We start from the raw sequence: 19,516 nt of genomic DNA, 5'->3' as shown, positions 1-19,516 counted from the left end.
ATTTTAAACTTAGAGGCTTTATTCCAAAACCAGTACTTATTTTATTGAACAAGACGTTTATTCAACCCCACATATCATATGGATTAGAAGTATGGGGAAATACATTTACTTCCTATATGAATTGTATTCTTTTGTCCCAGAAATGGTTGTGCGGGCAATCTCATATGCTCATTTCAGGGACAGTTCACCACATTCGATTACAGATTACTGCATGTTGTTAGATTACAAATACAATACACGACAAAAAGAGCAAGGGAATTTATGTATCCCACCTGTTAAGACATCAATAGGAAAACAATCAATAACATACACAGGTGCAATTACATGGAACAGTATCACACTTAATACAAGAAAGGAACTGACAAGACATAGTTTTTCACAGTCACTTAAAAGGGATTTGCTGACTGAATATATGATATAGACACTTCTCTCACCACTTACTTTAAACAATAGAAGCTGGGTTTTAGATGTGATGAATTTTTTGTATATTTTAATTTCTTTAACATCCATGAATGTACTATTAAGTTTAATCGAGGGGTCAGACTTTGATTAGCATTATTGCTATTTTCTGACTCCTATTACCTGTAACCTTATGAATGATTTGTATACCTTCTTTGTTCTAAACATGATTTGGAAATATAATTTTTCAGGTAATAAAGTTAATCAATCAATCAATCAATCATCTTCATCATGTATTTTTATTTGGGCAGGAGTCCAGTTGAGGGACCCTGATTCAAATGCATTCCTTTGGGTCGAAGATTTCCCACTTTTCCTGTACAAGGAAGACGGTGTCAGTCTGGAATCAGCCCACCATCCATTCACAGCACCTCATCCAGAAGATGCAGATGCCATTTACACATCTCCCGACAAGGTAAACAGTCTACTGGGAAATATTTTGTTTTCAAATAAATCTGTAGGACCAGTACCAAACTGCAAATTGACACAGACACATGTAAACAGGTACACATCTATTTTGTTGAGTTAGTTGACATAGACACATGTAAACAGGTACACATCTATTTTGTTGAGTTAGTTAACATAGACACATGTAAACAGGTACACATCTATTTTGTTGAGTTAGTTGACATAGACACATGTAAACAGGTACACATCTATTTTGTTGAGTTCGTTAACATAGACACATGTAAACAGGTACACATCTATTTTGTGGAGTTCGTTAACATAGACACATGTAAACAGGTACACATCTATTTTGTTGAGTTAATTGACACAGACACATGTAAACAGGTACACATCTATTTTGTTGAGTTAGTTAACACAGACACATGTAAACAGGTACACATCTATTTTGTGGAGTTTGTTAACATAGACACATGTAAACAGGTACACATCTATTTTGTGGAGTTCGTTAACATAGACACATGTAAACAGGTACACATCTATTTTGTGGAGTTCGTTAACATAGACACATGTAAACAGGTACACATCTATTTTGTTGAGTTAGTTAACATAGACACATGTAAACAGGTACACATCTATTTTGTTGAGTTAGTTGACATAGACACATGTAAACAGGTACACATCTATTTTGTTGAGTTAGTTGACATAGACACATGTAAACAGGTACACATCAATTTTATTGAGTTTCATGGTCTTATGTCACATGTTATAACTCCGTCAAAAGATTCCAGCTTACAAAGGTGTGTACTCTAAATTATACAACAGTCACTGTGATGAATCATGGAGAGTGTGTGATACCTTTCTTGCCATTTCCAAGCATCATACGCTGTCTGTCACCTTATTTTCTAAGCATGTACTTTGAAAGCAAGGGATGGGATCAGTCCAGCAAAATGAAAATGTGGTGCTTTCTGTTACTTGGACCACCGTCTTGATTGTCTGTTTGCTAAAACTTGTTCTGTAATATGGTTATGTGTGCTGAAGATGTAGTATTGTTACTGGGGATTTTGATAAATGTACACTAAAGAGTGTATATCTTTTGTTAGTTTAAACATGTGTCATCAGTGGTGTCACCATTTCTTAGCCTGCATTAAGCTAGTTGTGTTATGTTATGTTATATTTATTTATTAAAGTGTCATGTGTGGTCTTAAACAGCTTGGTTGCCACACCCAGCCCCAAGGGCTTACAAGACACTAAAACAGTAAATAAAGTACATAGATATGAATAGCTCGAAATGTAATTTAAGTATAAGAAGCTTCTTGTCTCATTGAAAATGCATGATAGACATAGGATGCCAATTGGGATGGCATGTCGCTCATTAGAAATTTGAGTTTCAGCTAGTACTGTGCAATGGTGTCCAGTAGGTAAAGTAGGTATGATCTCAATGTGTGGTCGGATAAACACTTCAAATTAAAATTTATTGGTTGAAGTGAAATTTCAGATGAGAATAACTCTACAGTATACATACATATATACATACATATATAGTATATATATATATATATATATATATATATATATATATATATATTATATTATATATACATACATTTGAGAATGAGATTTTTATTGTATCCCTACACACTTTAACAACTCACTGATTTACATATCGGCTATATGCTTTGTTTCCAATAAAGTTAGTTCAACTGTTGCCTTGTCTTGACACCAAAAACAGAAAATGTCAAAGACAAAGATATCTAGTAAACATGCAATGGTCCATCTATCATGTCTATTGTGCTGTAACACTGTGACATTGTGTGATGTTGTGATATACAAAAAATTACCATAAATGTTATCAAACTACTTAAAAATTGGTATGTTGTAATGTTCCAAAATGTTCTGTAACTGAAACAACAGTTGTTTGAGCTGTTGAAAAATCAGGTACATAAGTTTTCTTTTTTTGAAGAGCACTTTCCATAATTTTTTTTGATGGACAAGAAAAAATGATGTGCTGTCACCTGTTTATCTAATGCTGAGAGTATGTCACAATAGGCAAGATTTTCCTCACAACCACATACTCTGGTTAATGTCATGAGTTTTTCAGAGTCTCTGTCCCTTTCTAAAACAGCATCAATCCGTAGTGCTGAGAGAAATGTATTAGCAACTTCCCCTGACACATACAATAGTGACATTAAAGAGGCACTCCCACTTGGTAACATTTTTAAAACACATTTTTTTAATGCCAACGGTCGATATTTGACGTGGCGACTCCGCGCAGATCGCGAGATATCGATAAAAACATGTCATTTCCCGAGCGTATTTTTCACATCCCGAAGTTTTACGATCGTTTCTGGTTATGACCCGAAATCCCCCGAAAGTGTGTTGTTGTGCTGATTGACGATATTCTAAGGAGTCCAAAAACGTTTGAATGACGCAATTAATTTACCTCCTACTGCGATGACTTTATATACATCATTATCAATGCCTTTACCTCTGGTAATTCTTTTTTAAACTTCTCCTTAGTTTTTGTCGTTTTCATTATTCTCAATCAGTTTTATTAAATTTTTAAACAATACCACATAGATATCAGTTTTTACGTGTAAAATATTAGTTGCCTCTGATGACTACATTTTGTCGTCTGCCACACAGTTACGCGTGGTTCGATACATAGCGGCCGCCGCGTGTGGTATGCGCGCATACCACGCGGCGGCCACTATGCATACTATGTATCAACCGCACCTATCTGTGCTAGTCACCTATGCGAATTCTGGTGGAATCAGCAAACTTTGTTTTTCGGTTTTTTGCCGAGTCAGTAGGACTCGGCTTTCTCCCATGGGACATGACCGCTCACCGACACGAGTGGTACTGCTGTGGCGTACAGCAGCGTCAGCGTAGACTCGTACTCCATAGCTTAGTTGACAATGGCCTCAGTGCCGAACGTTCAATGTTCGGAAGCTGAATTCAGGTGGGCCACCGGAATTCAAACTTTAACTTTTAAAGGACATGTTTTTATCGATATCTTGCGATCTGCGCGCAGTCGCCATATCAAATATCGACTGTTGGCATTAAAAAAATGTGTTTTAAAAATGTAACCAAGTGGGAGTGCCTCTTTAATACAAGGTTTAAGCATTGTATGGGCAGTGAATAATTTAAACAAACCTGATATGTACTGATATGTCTAGAATGCCCTCATGGGGCACTAATGTGAAATGCTTTTGTTTATACCACAGACATTCATGCATGTACTCAACATTGATAAGAATACAGTTTTTGCCTTATCAAAACCCATAATCATGTTAATCCTCTTTCTCCCAAGTTGTATTTATTTCTGTGGTTTGTCCATAGAGCCTGGTAGAAAGAGGATTAAGTTGTTGTCTGTTGGTGGAGCACACACTCATATTGGATTGTTTTTGTTCACATTGTACATTACTCTCACCACTTCATACGGCTAATAAAGTAGACTAATTTTAAAAGCTGTATTTTTGTATTTTACACATTGATTGATAAAATATTGGACATTTACTAATCTGTGTAAGAAATTGATAGTAGCATTTAATTCTGAGGCATGAACAAACAAGTGTTTAGCTCACATTTGGTATGTTTTTATATACACCAAAGAGAACTTATATGGTAACATGGTTGCATCTGTATTTATGTATGTATGGATGGAAGGATGGATGGATGAATGGATTGATGTACGGATCAGAAACTCAAAAACTGTAGCACCTACCATGATAGTATTTGGTGTACAGATACAACAAGGGGTGGAGATGTGAATTTGTTCAAATGAACCTATCAGTGTCAAAAGGGAAATCCAGCAAAGTGCTGAAACTTTGTAAAAATAGGCCAGAATGGGTTGAAACTTGGTATGCAGGTTCTTTAGGTAACTGTAGGTAAGTGTGTACAAATTGTTGTAAAATGTGCATAGTTGTAATTTTTGGGCGATTTTCCCATTTTGGGTCAAAAAGTCTTCTTGTCTGCTATATGAAATTGCTCGTCCGATTGCTGTGAAACGTGCATGTTCTTCAGGGTAACCTCAGTCGAGTGTGTTCCAATTGTGGTGATTGATCAAAATATCTTTTTTGTGAAGATTTTCTTCTTTCCTCAATTTTTGACAAAATTTTATTTCAGAAATAGTCTGCTGCTACCTCAGCTCCTTGATTTTTCAGTATTCCAAGAGTCTTCACAAAGACTTTTGGCTAGAGATCTTTCTCTTAAAGTGGCCTTACATTATGGAATAAACTTCCCTCTGACCTTCGTCACTCCAATTCTGCCCTTTCCTTCCACTGTCTCCTCAAGATTTTTCTCTTTGAGCGATAGTTTTAAGTTTGTTTGTTCACCCAGTCTCCAATCCCAGTATTTCAAAATTTCCTCTTACATACTGGTAGTGTACTTTGCACCCAAGCTCTGTTCTCAATGATCGGGTGCATTACAAATTTACTTTATTATTATTATTGTTAGTGTTTCCTGCCATCTGGTATTTGTATCTCTCTACATAAACATGGTCAATACCAATGTTTTTGTGCTCACAATTAACAATACATTTCAGTTGAAGAAAAGAAGAAAATACAAACCACATGAAGCATCGCTTCAAAATCGTGATTTCAGAGAGACGGCAAGGAAAAAGCAAAAAATATACAAGAAAAGTATGCAAACAAATCAGGATTTCTGGTAATATGAAACATTGAAGATGAAAGCATGTATCAAGACATTAGGCAAAGTTTAGCTTTAACAGAGCACGAGATCAAGCAACAAAAGGCCTACAGAAAGATTAAGAGACAGAATATTGAGTTCTGGAGAAGAGAAAACTTAAATAAAAATCAGTGAGAAGGAAGGAAAAATTTCAAGCTGCAGAAATGGGCCTAATTACAAAACCTGCTGAGATACATGATATATCACTGCACAAAGAAAACAAAAAATCCTGTGGCGAGTCATTGGAAGAATGCATACACATTTTTCATAAAGCTGTATCATAAGGTCCTGTATATATTTGCTCTTCATGTCAACAAACTAAGTTTTAAAAATGTTACTCCAGCTACTATAAGTCATTTAAACAAGACATTGAATCAAAATGTTTGACTGAGTACATTTCTGTCAATAATACAGAATGGCTATGTAACACATGCTACAGACCTATATCATCTGGCAAAATCCCAGTTACACTTACATTCACTAGAGGAAAGACTAATAGCACAACGAATGCCATTCATGCATTTGTGCAGTTTGCCACGTGGAAACCTGGCCCAATAGTGAATATTCCAACGGATATAATCCCAACTATTATTGCTTTACCAAGAATGCCTAATGAATCATCTACAATACCAGTCAAAATGTAGCAGAAACTATCATATACACGATGTAAATTTACTGAAAACATTCAGCCGCATGAAGTTATGGCAGCACTGGTTTGGCTCATGAATACAGTGTTCTGTACCAAAATTCATGTGTTCAAATTAACCCTGATTTGATTTGATTCAATATCTTGTTTAAATGATGTTGTTGAAAACACAGATTACCACAGCCAACTACTGATCTTTAAGGTAGTATGCGCCTCGAAAGTGAAAGACTTAAACTTTTGCTCAAACTTTCCCAAATGAAACTGTCAACCACTTCTTACCAAATCGCTAAATAACAATCAGGGGTCACTGTGCAAAGTTTGGAACTAGTGAAACAAATTGCTGATTATTTTGCTGTATTTGAAATTCAATACTCAACATCTGTGTTGCTGCAAATATGCAGCAACACAGATGTTAGGAGATATTGCCTATTAGTATATTGATGGCGCAAGTACAGAGATCTGATTGGTCGAGACGCGAAACCTTGGTATATTGGCGATATACCACGGCTGGCTCTCAGCTTGAACAAAACACCGTTTTTGACGTTCCACGCCAGAATTTCAATATACTGTTATGATATAATAGCAATAAATCACACCTAGCAACGGTATACCACTCGATTTTGACCAGTCACTTCATATATGCACTCGCTATCACTCGTGCATACATGTTGTATATGTTGTGAACTGGTCAAAATCTCATGGTATGTCGTCGCTGGGTGTGCTTTATTACTTAATTATTGTATTATTAGGAAGTACAGTAGCATTGCACTTTTATACAATTATTTTAGAGTGAGCAGTCACATTCAAGCCATGAAAAATTTATCTTACTAATCTGTGTCCTTTTCATAGTCAAGACTCCCAGTATAACTCTTTCACTCTTATTATTTCCTTGTGTGCAGGTTACTCCATCGCCATTCAAAATATAGAGCATACCAAAATATTGCTGTTGCATGTGTGTGGGTAATACTTCCCCATATTCGTACCACCCTAATGGGTTGAGGTTTTGAGCAATATGGTCTAAAGTGGGGTCCTCAAACACAGGATTTAATGTTTAAAATGGAGCATTGGTTTTTTGCCAAAACCCCCAGCAATAGACGATGTTCCGCTGATTGCGAGATCTGGCGAGACTTTAATACATGGCCGTAGACACAGATTTCCAGCTTAGAAATACAAGTCAAATTTTGTATGGAACTAGAAAAAGTGCAGAAATGAGCAAAGATTGCAACTTCATATATTTTATGCAGTGTTTAACGTAATTAGCAACTTGTTCTGTTTTACGCAGTTTGTCCTGTGTTGCGAGAACACGGCCAGTGCTAACCACATATTCTCGCTATATCTCGGAATGTCTCGCGCGGTTCGGAACATGGTCTATTGTCTCATAATTTACATACACAAACACACATCCAGGTCCCTGCTGTGTTAACACTCGCCATTTCAGCAAATAGTCTAATGAATGTTGACTTCCTTTGTACAAATCAAACTTTATTGTGCATTCGTTTGTGATAGATATCGGAATGCACACATACTGAACGTGTAATTTTATGGTATGAGCTTACAGCCATTTCAACCAATATACACATGCTCACCTCCAGCTACACAGACATTTGCCAGTATAGGGAATACCTCACTATCCAAAAAATTGATTTAAAATAGCAGATTTAATGGGTTTTTCATTCATGACAGCAGAGGTCTCACTGAATTCACTCAAAAACAGAAGAAAATTACAAAATGAGTAACTTTTCGAAATAAGCAAGGGAATCTTTTCTTTTATTTTTATAACAGGCAATCCGCTTTTTAGCTCCGCTGTCAGCGACGCGGAGCTTATCAAATAGGTTGATTATCTGTTGTCGTCCGTCGTCGGCGTCCGGCGTCCGGCGTCCGGCGTCAGTCGTCGTCCGTCAACAATTGCCTTCTCCTCTGAAACCACAAGTCCAATTGCTTTGAAATTTTATATGCAGTTCACTTGGGGTGACCTCACTTCAGTTTGTTGAAATCATGGTGAAATTTGCATATTTGTATTTTTGGGGCATTTTTTGGTATTTTTGGTAAAAAAATCTTCTTCTCTGAAACCGCTCGTCCGATTGCTTTGAAATTTGATATGCAGTTTGCTTAGGGTGACTGAAATCAGATTTTTCAAATGGTGGTGAAATTTGCATATTTGTATTTTTAAGGCAATTTTTGTCATTTTTGGTAAAATAATCTTTAAAATCTTCTTCTTTAAAGCTACTGGTCAGATAGCTTTTATATTTGGTACATATGTCCCTAGGGATGATCTATTTCAGATTTGTTCAAATTGTGCAGGAATATGCAAATTTGCATTTTTAAGGCAATTTTTGCCATTTTTGGTCAAAAAATGTATTTCTCAAAAAGTACTGGTCTGATAGTTTTGAAATTTGGTATACAGGTTTCTATAGATGAACTAAGTAATATATATTGAATTTCTGATGAAATCTGTAATTTTGTATTTTTGGGGCAATTTTTGCCATTCTTGGTCAAAAAATGTGTATTTCCAAAACTACTCATCTGATAGCTTTGAAATTTGGTATAGAGGTTTCTACAGATGAACTAAATGATATTTATGGAAATAATGATGAAATCTGCAATTTTGTAATTTTGGGGCAATTTTTGCCATTTTTGGTCAAAAAATGTTTTTCTCATAAAGTACTGGTCTGATAGCTTTGAAATTTGGTATACAGGTTTCTACAGATAAGCTTAGTAATATATATCGAATTTCTGATGAAATCTGTAATTTTGTATTTTTTTGGCAATTTTTGCCATTTTTGTTCAAAAAATGTGTATTTCCAAAACTACTTATCTGATAGCTTTGAAATTTGGTAGACAGGTTTCCATAGATGAACTAAATGATATTTATTGAAATAATGATGACATCTGCAATTTTGAATTTTTGGGTCAATTTTTCCCATTTTTGGTCAAAAAATGCGTTTCTCAAAAAGTACTGGTCTAACAGCTTTGAAATTTTGTATAGTGTGATATTTTGAAATTATGATGAAATCTGCAATTTTTATTTTTGGGGGCAATTGTTGCCATTTTTGGTCAGAATATTTTATTCTCAAAAAACTACTCATCAGATAGGTTTGGTTGACATGTTCTTAAGGATGATCGGATGTGATATATTCAAAGTATGATGAAATCTTCAACTTTGTATTTTTGCAGCTTATTTTAGCCACTGTTTTTCTGGCCACTGCATTGAGTTATCAAAGATTTCCACCTTCTTCATCAACATGTGTCAAAAATAGTTATTCTGTACATAAACACAGCGGAGCTATATCGGCCGCTAGGTTGCTTGTTAAGAATTAAAACTGGTAGACAAAGCTGCTAACTGGTGCACAATTCAGCTGCTTGAAAGCTGTATAAACTCAGCAACATTGCGATTTTAGGATGTATGTAGAGAGTGCATCTATAGTGACATTATTAAAAACAGTAATACCCGTCAATGATCTTGTTAGGTAAATTGTGGTTGGCTCAAAAGCTGAGTTTTTCGGAAAAAATTCAAAACAGGGACTTGTCTTGCAAGTATAACTTTATAACTTTCTGTGAATGATACAAAAGTGCATGCACTTTCGAATGCAATGTACATGTACGTGCACAAAAACTGTTTTAACTTTGTATTTAAGCATTTGATGGTAGAACATTGTCACTTGAATTAAGTAGTCAGACTTTCGTGGTGTTTTGTCAAAAGTTTAAGGATATGCTGTGTTTGGGGATTATACCACTATTCCAAAGGATACTCCAAAAATTTGACATGTTTTACCCATATCTTACTTCAGTACTCGGAACAATACTCCAAAAACATGATATGTCTGACCCTTACTGTTCTCAGGTATTCCAAAAGATGAACTAAAATATGATAAATACTTCTGCCTGCAAGATGTGCACCAAACAGTATAATGTTTAATAGTTGTGCATAATCATGCAAATAATATCTTTGTGAATGCATTGAACAGCTGTATTAATATCCCGGATCAATTTTTGATGTAATGGAACATTATCTCTTGTGACAGAAGGCATGTTTGTGTTTTGTCTTTGGTTTCCATCATCATCAGCTGTAGCCTTGCAGTAGAGGTTTTATTGGGACATTATGATGTGATGTTTGGTTTGTGGTCTGTTCATTTCATCAATACCTGTATTTTATGATGTTACATATCCTTTCTATGACGGGTCGAAGACATAGATAATCACTCAGTTGACTGTCCATTGGCGTCTGCCATTCTGATCTCTGTTAATTTCTTTGACATTTGTATCTTCCTTTTACCAAGGATGTAAAACTCTTTTTTTAGCTCATATTTGGTTTTGTATTTAAATACCAAAAAGAGCTTATATGATGAGTCGGTGGCATCTGTATGTCTGTATATTTGTGGGCAGATCGTCCATGTAGCCAACACAAACACGAAGTGTCTGTTACCGGCTACCAAAAACTATGAAGAATAGTAAAGAATGAGCTACAAAATCACTATCAGTTTTAAGTTGAAAGTAGAATAAGTCTGTGCCTTTGTATAAAATACTATAAAAATAGTAGAAAATGAGCAAGCAGCTGAAAGTTAGTCGAGGAGACCTTAACCGCATATCATTTGCATCTCATTGTCGGCTACATGGACTGTGTGCCTATTTGTGGGTATGTATGTGCGGATGTATGTCCGTCACACACAAAGGCTCCCATACCGCCAGAGCTACCATCTGAGTATTTGGTGTATAGGTAGATGCAGGGGTTGAAATGTGAACTTGTTCAAATGAACACATCAGTGTCAAAAATGTGCAAATGAGGTGAGAAAAAGTGAAATCCTGCAAATGTGCAGGAGTGATGGCATGCCAGTAAGAAACAAGCCAACTCCACTGATCTTGAGTCATTTACTGTCATTGTTTATGAACTGTTACATATTAACAGACGTGCTCAAACCATAGACAGTAGAGGGGGAAGACCGTCTATACTCAAACTAAGAGGGGCTTGTTTCTGCTATGCATGTTGCTAAAGTTGACCTCCAGTACCTAAAGTTTCAGACCTTAATTACTTTTGTCATTCTTGTTATGTCTATGGCTTGACTAATATTTTCTCAGATCAGAGTTTGTACAGACAAAATTTGTGAGAATTAATATCTTCTTCCCTTACTTTTTTCAAAATCTGCTCAGAGACCAATTATTTGATGGCATCAAAACTTGGTTTTTAGATGCTGAGAGATTATGCACTATAGTGTTGGTCAAACGATCATGAAATTTATGTGTCTGTATTGTTTCCAGATGCATAAAGATTGACTCTTTTCAGATTTGTCCATGTGATGATGAAATCAGCACATATAAATTTGACATCTTAAAGTGGCACTCACACTTGGTAACATTTTTAAAGCACATTTTTTTAATGCCAACGGTCGATATTTGACGAGGCGACTGTGCGCGGATCGCGAGATATCGATAAAAACATGTCTTCAAAAAAGTAAAAGTTTGAATTCCGGTGGCCCACCTAAATTCAGCTTCCAAACATCGAACGTTCGGCACTGGGGCCATTGTCAACTAAGCTATGGAGTACGAGTCTACGCTGACGCTGCTGTACGCCACAGTACCACTGGCGTCGGCGATCGGCCATGCCCTGTGGGAGAAAGCTGAGTCTTACTGACTTGGCGTATAAACGAAAAACAATTTTTGCTGATTCCACCAGAATTGGCAAAGGTGACTAGCACAGCTACGTGCGGTTGATACATAGGGGCCGCCGCGTGATATGCATAGACGCATGCCACGCGCGCATACCACGCGCACGGCGTACTGTGTGGCAGACGACAAAATGTAGTCATCGGAGGTGGCTAATATTTGACATGTAAAACCTGATGTTTATGTGATATTGGTTAAAAATATAATACAACCGATTTAGAATAATGAAAACGACAAAAACTAAGGAGAGGTTTTTAAAAACTTACCTTAGGTAAAGGCATAATGCTGTATATAAAGTCTTTGCAGTGGGAAGTAAATTAATTGGTCGTTCGAACTTATTGTAGACTCCCTAGAATATCATCAATCAGCACAACAACAAACCTTCGGGGGATTTCGAGTCAAAATTAGAACGATCGTAAAACTTCAGGATGTGAAAAATACGCTAGGGAAATGACATGTTTTTATCGATATCTCGCGATCCGCGTGCAGTCGCCAAGTCAAATATCGACGTGTGTTTTAAAAATGTTACAAAATGGGAGTGCCTCTTTAAGTCAAAATGTTTTCTCTGAAACCATACAATTATGTTCACCAACTTTCAAATTTGGTTTATAAGTTACCAGTGATGACATTCATGTATTAATTGAGATATGTACATTTTGGTAAAAACAGACAAAATATTTACCTCAGTACTTTCCTTAACCCTTTGAACCCGGCTCGGACATAAATGTCTGATGACGTCATAGAGTACCAGGGGTTAGGGTGCAAAGGGTTAAACAGCAGTTGTTTGTAAATCTGTTTCAGGTTCGCGGATTACACTATGACTTGGTGTTCAATGGAGCTGAAATTGCTGGTGGATCTATCAGAATTCATGATGCCAAGTTACAAAGATATGTACTGGATGACATCCTGAAGGTTGGTATGCACTATCTTTACAGACTTCCGCAATCTTCACAGTGAACCAGTGAATAGCACTTCAATTGTTCTTAAACATGAAACTGCCAAACATCAGGGGAATTATAGAAGAACCTTTATTTGGTCTGAAGATGTTGCTTCAGGTAGGAGTATTGTAGCACTCTATGCTGTTGGTATTTCCTGAACTTCAAGTTCAAGAACCAACCTCACATTGTAGATGAATCTGTTCATCTTGTAAACACAGTAAAGCTGTATTCAGGAAGTGTACTGCGTGATCTAAAATGATAGATTTCTCAAAAAGTTTGGTCAAATAATATTTGTCGGCAAAGGTCAGCACAGCTCAATACAATAGCATTGAAACAGCATATCCTGCTAATAATCGTGCAAGGAAAAGCAGTATATTGTATGGCCATGGAATAAGTGCAACAGTATATTGCATTACCATGGTATAAGCACAACAGTGTAATTCAAACAACGCGCCCTGCTAATAACCCTGCAATGAAAAACAGTATATTGTATGCCCATGACAGGGCCTGAAAATTACGCTAGCCCGATGCCCGGGACAGACTGATTTCTAATACGGACTAGCGCAAAACTAGCCCTCACTTGCCCGCGAAAATTCAGAGTCAACTCAGTGTTTTGCCAAGAGTGCGTTCTTTCGTCTTTTGACGCAAATTGGAAACAATGTCCCCCAAATACCAGACCTGGGTCACTCGGACGCACTCAAATCGGAGCTTATTTTTTCGTCTAAACGGAAACACTAAAGAAAAATCAGTTTCTCTGTTACAGTTTGCGATTCATGGTATAAGCAAGTCGATGTGCGTCCACTAGCCACCAGGACCCTGGGGCAAATGCCGGGCCACGTACTTCTCCACTCATTTTACATGTAAAATGTAACGAGATAATAACCAGACAATGTTTGAAGCGTAAGCCTAGATCATTTTAAATAGAACAACTAACTTTTCACCAAACAATTGGACAGTGAAACAGTTAAGCAAACTTTATTGACAACTACGGTTACTATACCCAACTAACCTGCTAGCTTTATAGTGGTACACAGTGTGTACGGAGAATGAAATTTCTAGCCACACTGCACGAAGCATCAAACGGCACTATGTGGTGTGATGGAAGTTCACAACTTTACATAAAAATATCAGTAACTCCAAAATTTTGATGAAGCACTATATCCCTGTCTTTCAAAGTAGTATTTTGCAGTCAGAAATTTCTCCAGAATGAGTCTCATGCCACTCTTCGATCGTACGCAGCAAGCTTGTGTAGGTCACCATGCTGAATTCCTATATGGTCAAGACCCCCTATCTTGATTGTAGCGGACCTTAACAAAAGCCACCTAGCTTGTCAAAGCCGTTGTATGGCAAGTTGCTATTGCTATTATGAAGAGAAAGGAGTTCCTCTCAGATATTTAGTGTTTTCAACCTATTTTTTTGCAATTTCAATGAAAAAGTATCAATCATTTGGGCAATTATAAAAATGAAGTGAACTTTACAGAAGTAGTGAAAAAACCATGTTAAATGTCTGCATTATTAGACTATTGTCTTCAATCACTCCTACTTTTGTAGTCATAAGTGTGATGAAACATCTTACTAGTATTTATTTCTGTTAAACACATCTTAATGCGGTAACTGGCAAGAATTCCCATAAACGAAGAAAGCATATTCAATAATTTTCATTATGGTAATGTACTTTTTTTACAATTATAAACTGTAAATACCACCAATTTGTCACAAACCATTGTAGGAGAGGTCCCACAATCTGGGTAAGAGCAGAATCATTTTTTTGAAAATTTTCAGGGCAAGTGAGTTTCTGCTACGGACAAGTAGAAAAACAGAGGCTACTTGTCCGGGGACAAGTGGATAAAAATTAAATTTTTCAGGCCCTGCCATGTAATAAGCACAACAGTCATTGAATGCTCATGGAAGAAGCACAACAGTGTATTGTATGCTAAGGGAATAAGTGCTTCTTAATTGTGAACTACTTCTTTTTAAGAAAGGCAGTCGAGGAACTCTTCCCTCAATCCCCCAGCACTTCTCAGCTAGGTAATGCTACTTGTGCAGTGGAATTACAAATAATACATCTGTAATGGATGTAAATAAACAGTGTTGCTGCTCAGTACCATCCTGGTGTGGTGTTGTTGCTCAGTACCATCTTTGGGTAGTATTGCTGCTCGGTAGCAGTATGTTCACACTGTCCAAGCAGATTTAATAAACTTGTTCCTCTCACTGTCTCAATTCAGAGCTAAATCTTTCCATATTTACAGAACTGTAGTTTGAAAGACCTTCGTAAGCAACCTTTTAGCTATTCTGGTTGATTCATGCTAGAATATTGAACGGTCTTAGATGGTATGTTTTTAAGGTGGTTGGAAAGGCTAGAGCGTCAGTTATAAATTTCAACAAAACTATTAAAATATAAAAGTAGTCAACATTCTCTGTGAATAAAAAAAATTAGACATTTGGGCACAAAGGCATTGCAGAGTTATAGCCTTTAAAACTTCCGAAAAACTGACCAAATAAGAAGAAGTTGGGGAGTCCTTAGTGTATTAACTATGGTAGAGGTCCCCTAGCTTTTAATAAAATGTTTGAAAAGGGAAAGTCATTATTTGCTGTTTTTCTGGAAAGTTTGACAAGGCGGTGCTGGCATTCAGAGTGAGTGACTGCTATTGTAAATGCATTTTTAGATTCTTTGAGTGTCAAAGAGGTGTCAAAAGTGAGATTAACCAAAAAAACTGCTCTATGACTTCAAACGAGGGGTGCAAATATGGCTTGTTTTCAACATTTTTGACAGAATAACAGTTTTCCTACATAATTGTATACCAATTTAATCCAACTTGAAATGAGATATGGACATGGAATTTTACAGCCTATTAACAAGGTTACAGATAAGATTTGTACGGCACAATTTCCTGTATTTGAAGTACTTTTTGAAAAATCACATTTTGAAATTTGAAAGAAATTTTGATAATTTTTTGATATATAAACCCATGTAAAATCATAAAACAAATTTTATTTACAAATCCTGCCGTACAAATCTCACAATAAATAGTGTCAACATATTTATAACTAATTTGGTAATATTAATACTATCCAATTATTATTAAATTCAAATATGTAAAAAAAATATGAAAAAATTAAATTTTAATATTTACTGGTGTCATATTTCAAAATCATGGCTGCAAATGTACAATTTTATATTCTTTGGAGAAAATATTAACTAAGGGAGTTATCCTGAAAACTTGAACTAAATATCTTGATTCTAACACTTGAAACTTGACAGTAACTCTGAGAAAAGAATTGGTGCAAAATAGCCTTTCCAACCACCTTAATGGCTTTTTTGGGAATTTTGGGAATTAACATTTACATACAGTCAGTCAATTTCAATGTCTCACTTAGAATGTTCTTCATATTGCAGGAAAATTCAATCACACTGAGTCACCTGTTAGAAGCTCTTGAATCTGGTGCACCTCCACACGGTGGGATTGCAATCGGTATGTCATTGTTACTGTATTCATTGCAACCATAAATTTTCGCAGCTTCTCTGTCCTGCTGGTGGTCTTGTCCCACAAAGACAAATAGAACTGCCTATTTCAGAAACTAAAATAAACAGAAAATAACTTATCACCGTGAACCATAACAACTGATAATTATTTTATTTTCCCTTTTATTCAGACATATCTTTATGTTATTAGGAAATGAACTTTATGGCATGCAAAGTGCACATAGATCTCCAAAATGGACAAATACTTGCCATCAAATTTCCTCTGATACAAATTAACATGGAATCAGAGGGTAACATATTATTTTATATTTGTATCTGACAGCGAAAGACATTTTCAATCAAAGGTTGTGAAAGGCTATATGTTCCTGTCCAATCTGTAGAGCAATTTGATAAAGTAAAATTAATCATCAGATTGTGGCTTTTAGGACTTCATTCTTCACTGTTTTGAGTTGATTTGCTTTCTCCCCATTTTCCTTCTTGTCAACAGTGTGTGTTCGGCCATTACTTTATACTTATTCGTCCCCACGGACTAAGTCCAGACGACCAGGGGACTTATGGTTTGGGTTCCTTCCTTCCGTCAATCCATCTATCCATCCATGCAGATATCTCAGACATGCCTTAGCCAATACCTTTCAAACGTGGTACAAGGACAATACACTAATAATTCTGTCCAACTTCTTAAAAGGACATAACCCTGTGCCATTCATACTATTATTAATGTTATTAATGTCTACTTGTTTACAATCCAATCCAATATGGGCATCAGTCACAGACAGGGCTTTGGTACCTGCATTTCTTTTTACATGCGCATTGTATCGACTTGCAATTGGGAAATTGTCACTGGAAGTGACTAAATTGAAGTCGATAAAATGTGCATGAAAAAGGAAATGCAGGTATCAAAGCCCTGTCTGTGACTGACGCGCATCGTGTCAACTTCAATTTAGTCACATCCAGTGACAAACTCCCAATTGCAAGTAGGACTATGTCATTCTCAATGATTTGTTGATACTTGATCACATCTCTTGTATAACTTGTCAACTTCAAGGTCAGTTGCAAACTACTTTTAGAGTGGTTTGCATTGACCCCTTGGCATTAGCAAACTAGACATATTGTCTAAATTGAGGTTTTGTCAACACTGTCAGCTAAGCGATGATATCAGTCACTCACAAAGAAATCAATCCTGCAAAAGTTGAAATGTTGTCCAGTAGGAGGTAAGATGGAGTCAAAACAACACCACCATTCATGTCTGCGCACATCCCGTTAACTGTCCAAGACATTTCACTTGCTTTCAGGTGTTTTAATTATGTCTGACCTCCAGCAAGACAATGTTTCAACTTTGGCACTGCTGATTTCCCTGCGATCGACTTTTATTACCGCTTAGATATAATTACACCTGACAGTGTTGGCAACACCTCAATTTATACAACATGTCTAGTTCACGTCAATGCAAACGATTCAAAGCAAGCTACTGTAAAAGTTAGCAGCTGAGGTTCGGTAGTGCTTATTTTAAATCCACATTTTCATATAATTGATGAGGTCACACATCTGATGTGCTGTTTACATACTAGCTTTATCATTGACAAGTTCAAAACTTTGTTTACGTTCAACAAAGTACACATATGTTTTTACTAAAAATGCATGTATTTAGTATTTCATTCAAACTTAGTAAAAACAAACCATATTTGTATGTGACAGGTTTTGATAGGTATGTGGCAATGCTGTGCAATGCTTCCAGTATCAGGGATGTCATAGCTTTCCCGAAATCCTTTGAGGGAAATGACTTGATGAGTGGTGCACCTGCTGAGATAACCAATGAGGACCTCCAAGACTATCATGTCAAAATCATTCACAAATGATGGCAATACTAGAGTTTGGATGACAGGAAGCTTAGGATGTGTCTTGCTGAATGAACCATCACTATCTGTTGGAGTGCTCTACCACTAGTAATTTGCAGCACCTTGGAAGGTTATTTGACAGGTGGATTGTCATCACTTACAGCAACTTAGGGAGTCTCAAACATATCTATTCTCTACTCGATTGGCTGTCTCCTGTCAAGATATCAAAGACATGCAGATACATAATTTAAATGTCACTGAAGTAATCGTGCGCCTGGGTCAATAAAATATCTAAAACCACGGAGAGGGCATTTTTGCAACTGGTCAACCAGCCAACTAATGATCACATATGAATCTGCCATTTCAAGTGTATACCCAATGATACTTCGGGACCATGATACACTCATCAGACAACAGCTTAGCATGGCACCAAGCAAGATCAAGCCCAGCATTCAACGCATGCAAGAAAACAGCTCTACAGAGACTATGTAATAATTTTTTCTCCCAATATTGTGCCTCAATATGATAAAATTTGGCTGATTAAACATGAAAAATGTTCCATGTTGATTTTCCTTTGAGCTATATATAGTCTAATATCAAACATACCAAAATATCTGTGTGATTAAGAAATGATGTTTTCACTCCCTGCCACCGATGGTGAAGCAAACTTTGCACAACGTAAACATTATTGAGTGTAATGTGTGTGTGAATCCATCATGGGCTGTGGGAGGGGTACAGTATTGCTATATTTTACAGTATTTACAATGCCAGTGAATTTGTAGTTGGAGAAAACATCTGGGGCCACAATGCTGGATAACCTGATACATTATCAGTAATAATCTGGGGGATGACGTCACGAAATTCACTAGTATTGACAAAGTTGTAATATTATATCTGATAATTTCTAACATTCTTTTTTAGTGTATAAGTGATGATAACTGAAACTGAAATGACAAGAAAGTTGTAGTGTGTGATTTTAAATCATGAAATGTGTGGCACAGAAATAATTCAATCTATCAAATCAAGTAGAAATGGTATTTGATATTCTTAGTTCAGATAGCACCGGTAGTAGAGAATCCATATAAGACCAGTGACCGCAAAACAGCCTTCGTGCATTACAGGTTACATAATGGATAACTTGTATTTTATGCTGAAGACTGGGTCAAAATTGAGGTTTTTTGTGAATTTTTATATAACACCATGGAATGTAATGTGCAAGACCGAAGTTTAAACAATAGTTGCCCTTGTTTAATGCAGGATTTGAAAGTGAGAAATCATTTCTGAGAGCTGTCAGAAGTACCTGTGTAAAGAGTGGAATCTATCATCACGCTGTACAACAGTACTCCATAGATACAGATACATTTGTCTTTTCTGACAGCAACAGATGCTGCAAAGTGATCTCTTT

At 36.4% G+C, this 19,516-nt stretch overlaps 1 protein-coding gene across 1 annotated transcript in view; it reads left to right on the top strand.

The window, feature by feature from the left end:
* Positions 1 to 18,660, top strand: part of LOC139114630 (aspartate--tRNA ligase, mitochondrial-like) — a 33,763-nt gene extending 15,103 nt beyond the window's left edge. The window contains exons 13-16 of the mRNA XM_070676461.1: positions 711 to 871; positions 12,656 to 12,766; positions 16,190 to 16,265; positions 17,972 to 18,660. Of these exons, the coding sequence (XP_070532562.1) occupies positions 711 to 871; positions 12,656 to 12,766; positions 16,190 to 16,265; positions 17,972 to 18,132 (509 nt within the window). The 3' untranslated portion in view covers positions 18,133 to 18,660. The remainder of the gene's footprint in view (positions 1 to 710; positions 872 to 12,655; positions 12,767 to 16,189; positions 16,266 to 17,971) is intronic.
* The last annotated feature ends 856 nt before the right edge of the window (positions 18,661 to 19,516 follow it).

This window comes from Ptychodera flava, chromosome 16 (assembly GCF_041260155.1).
Source record: "Ptychodera flava strain L36383 chromosome 16, AS_Pfla_20210202, whole genome shotgun sequence".
Lineage (NCBI taxonomy): Eukaryota > Metazoa > Hemichordata > Enteropneusta > Ptychoderidae > Ptychodera > Ptychodera flava.
Note: the sequence above shows the minus strand (reverse complement) of the source record. Positions and strands in the feature narration are given on the sequence as shown.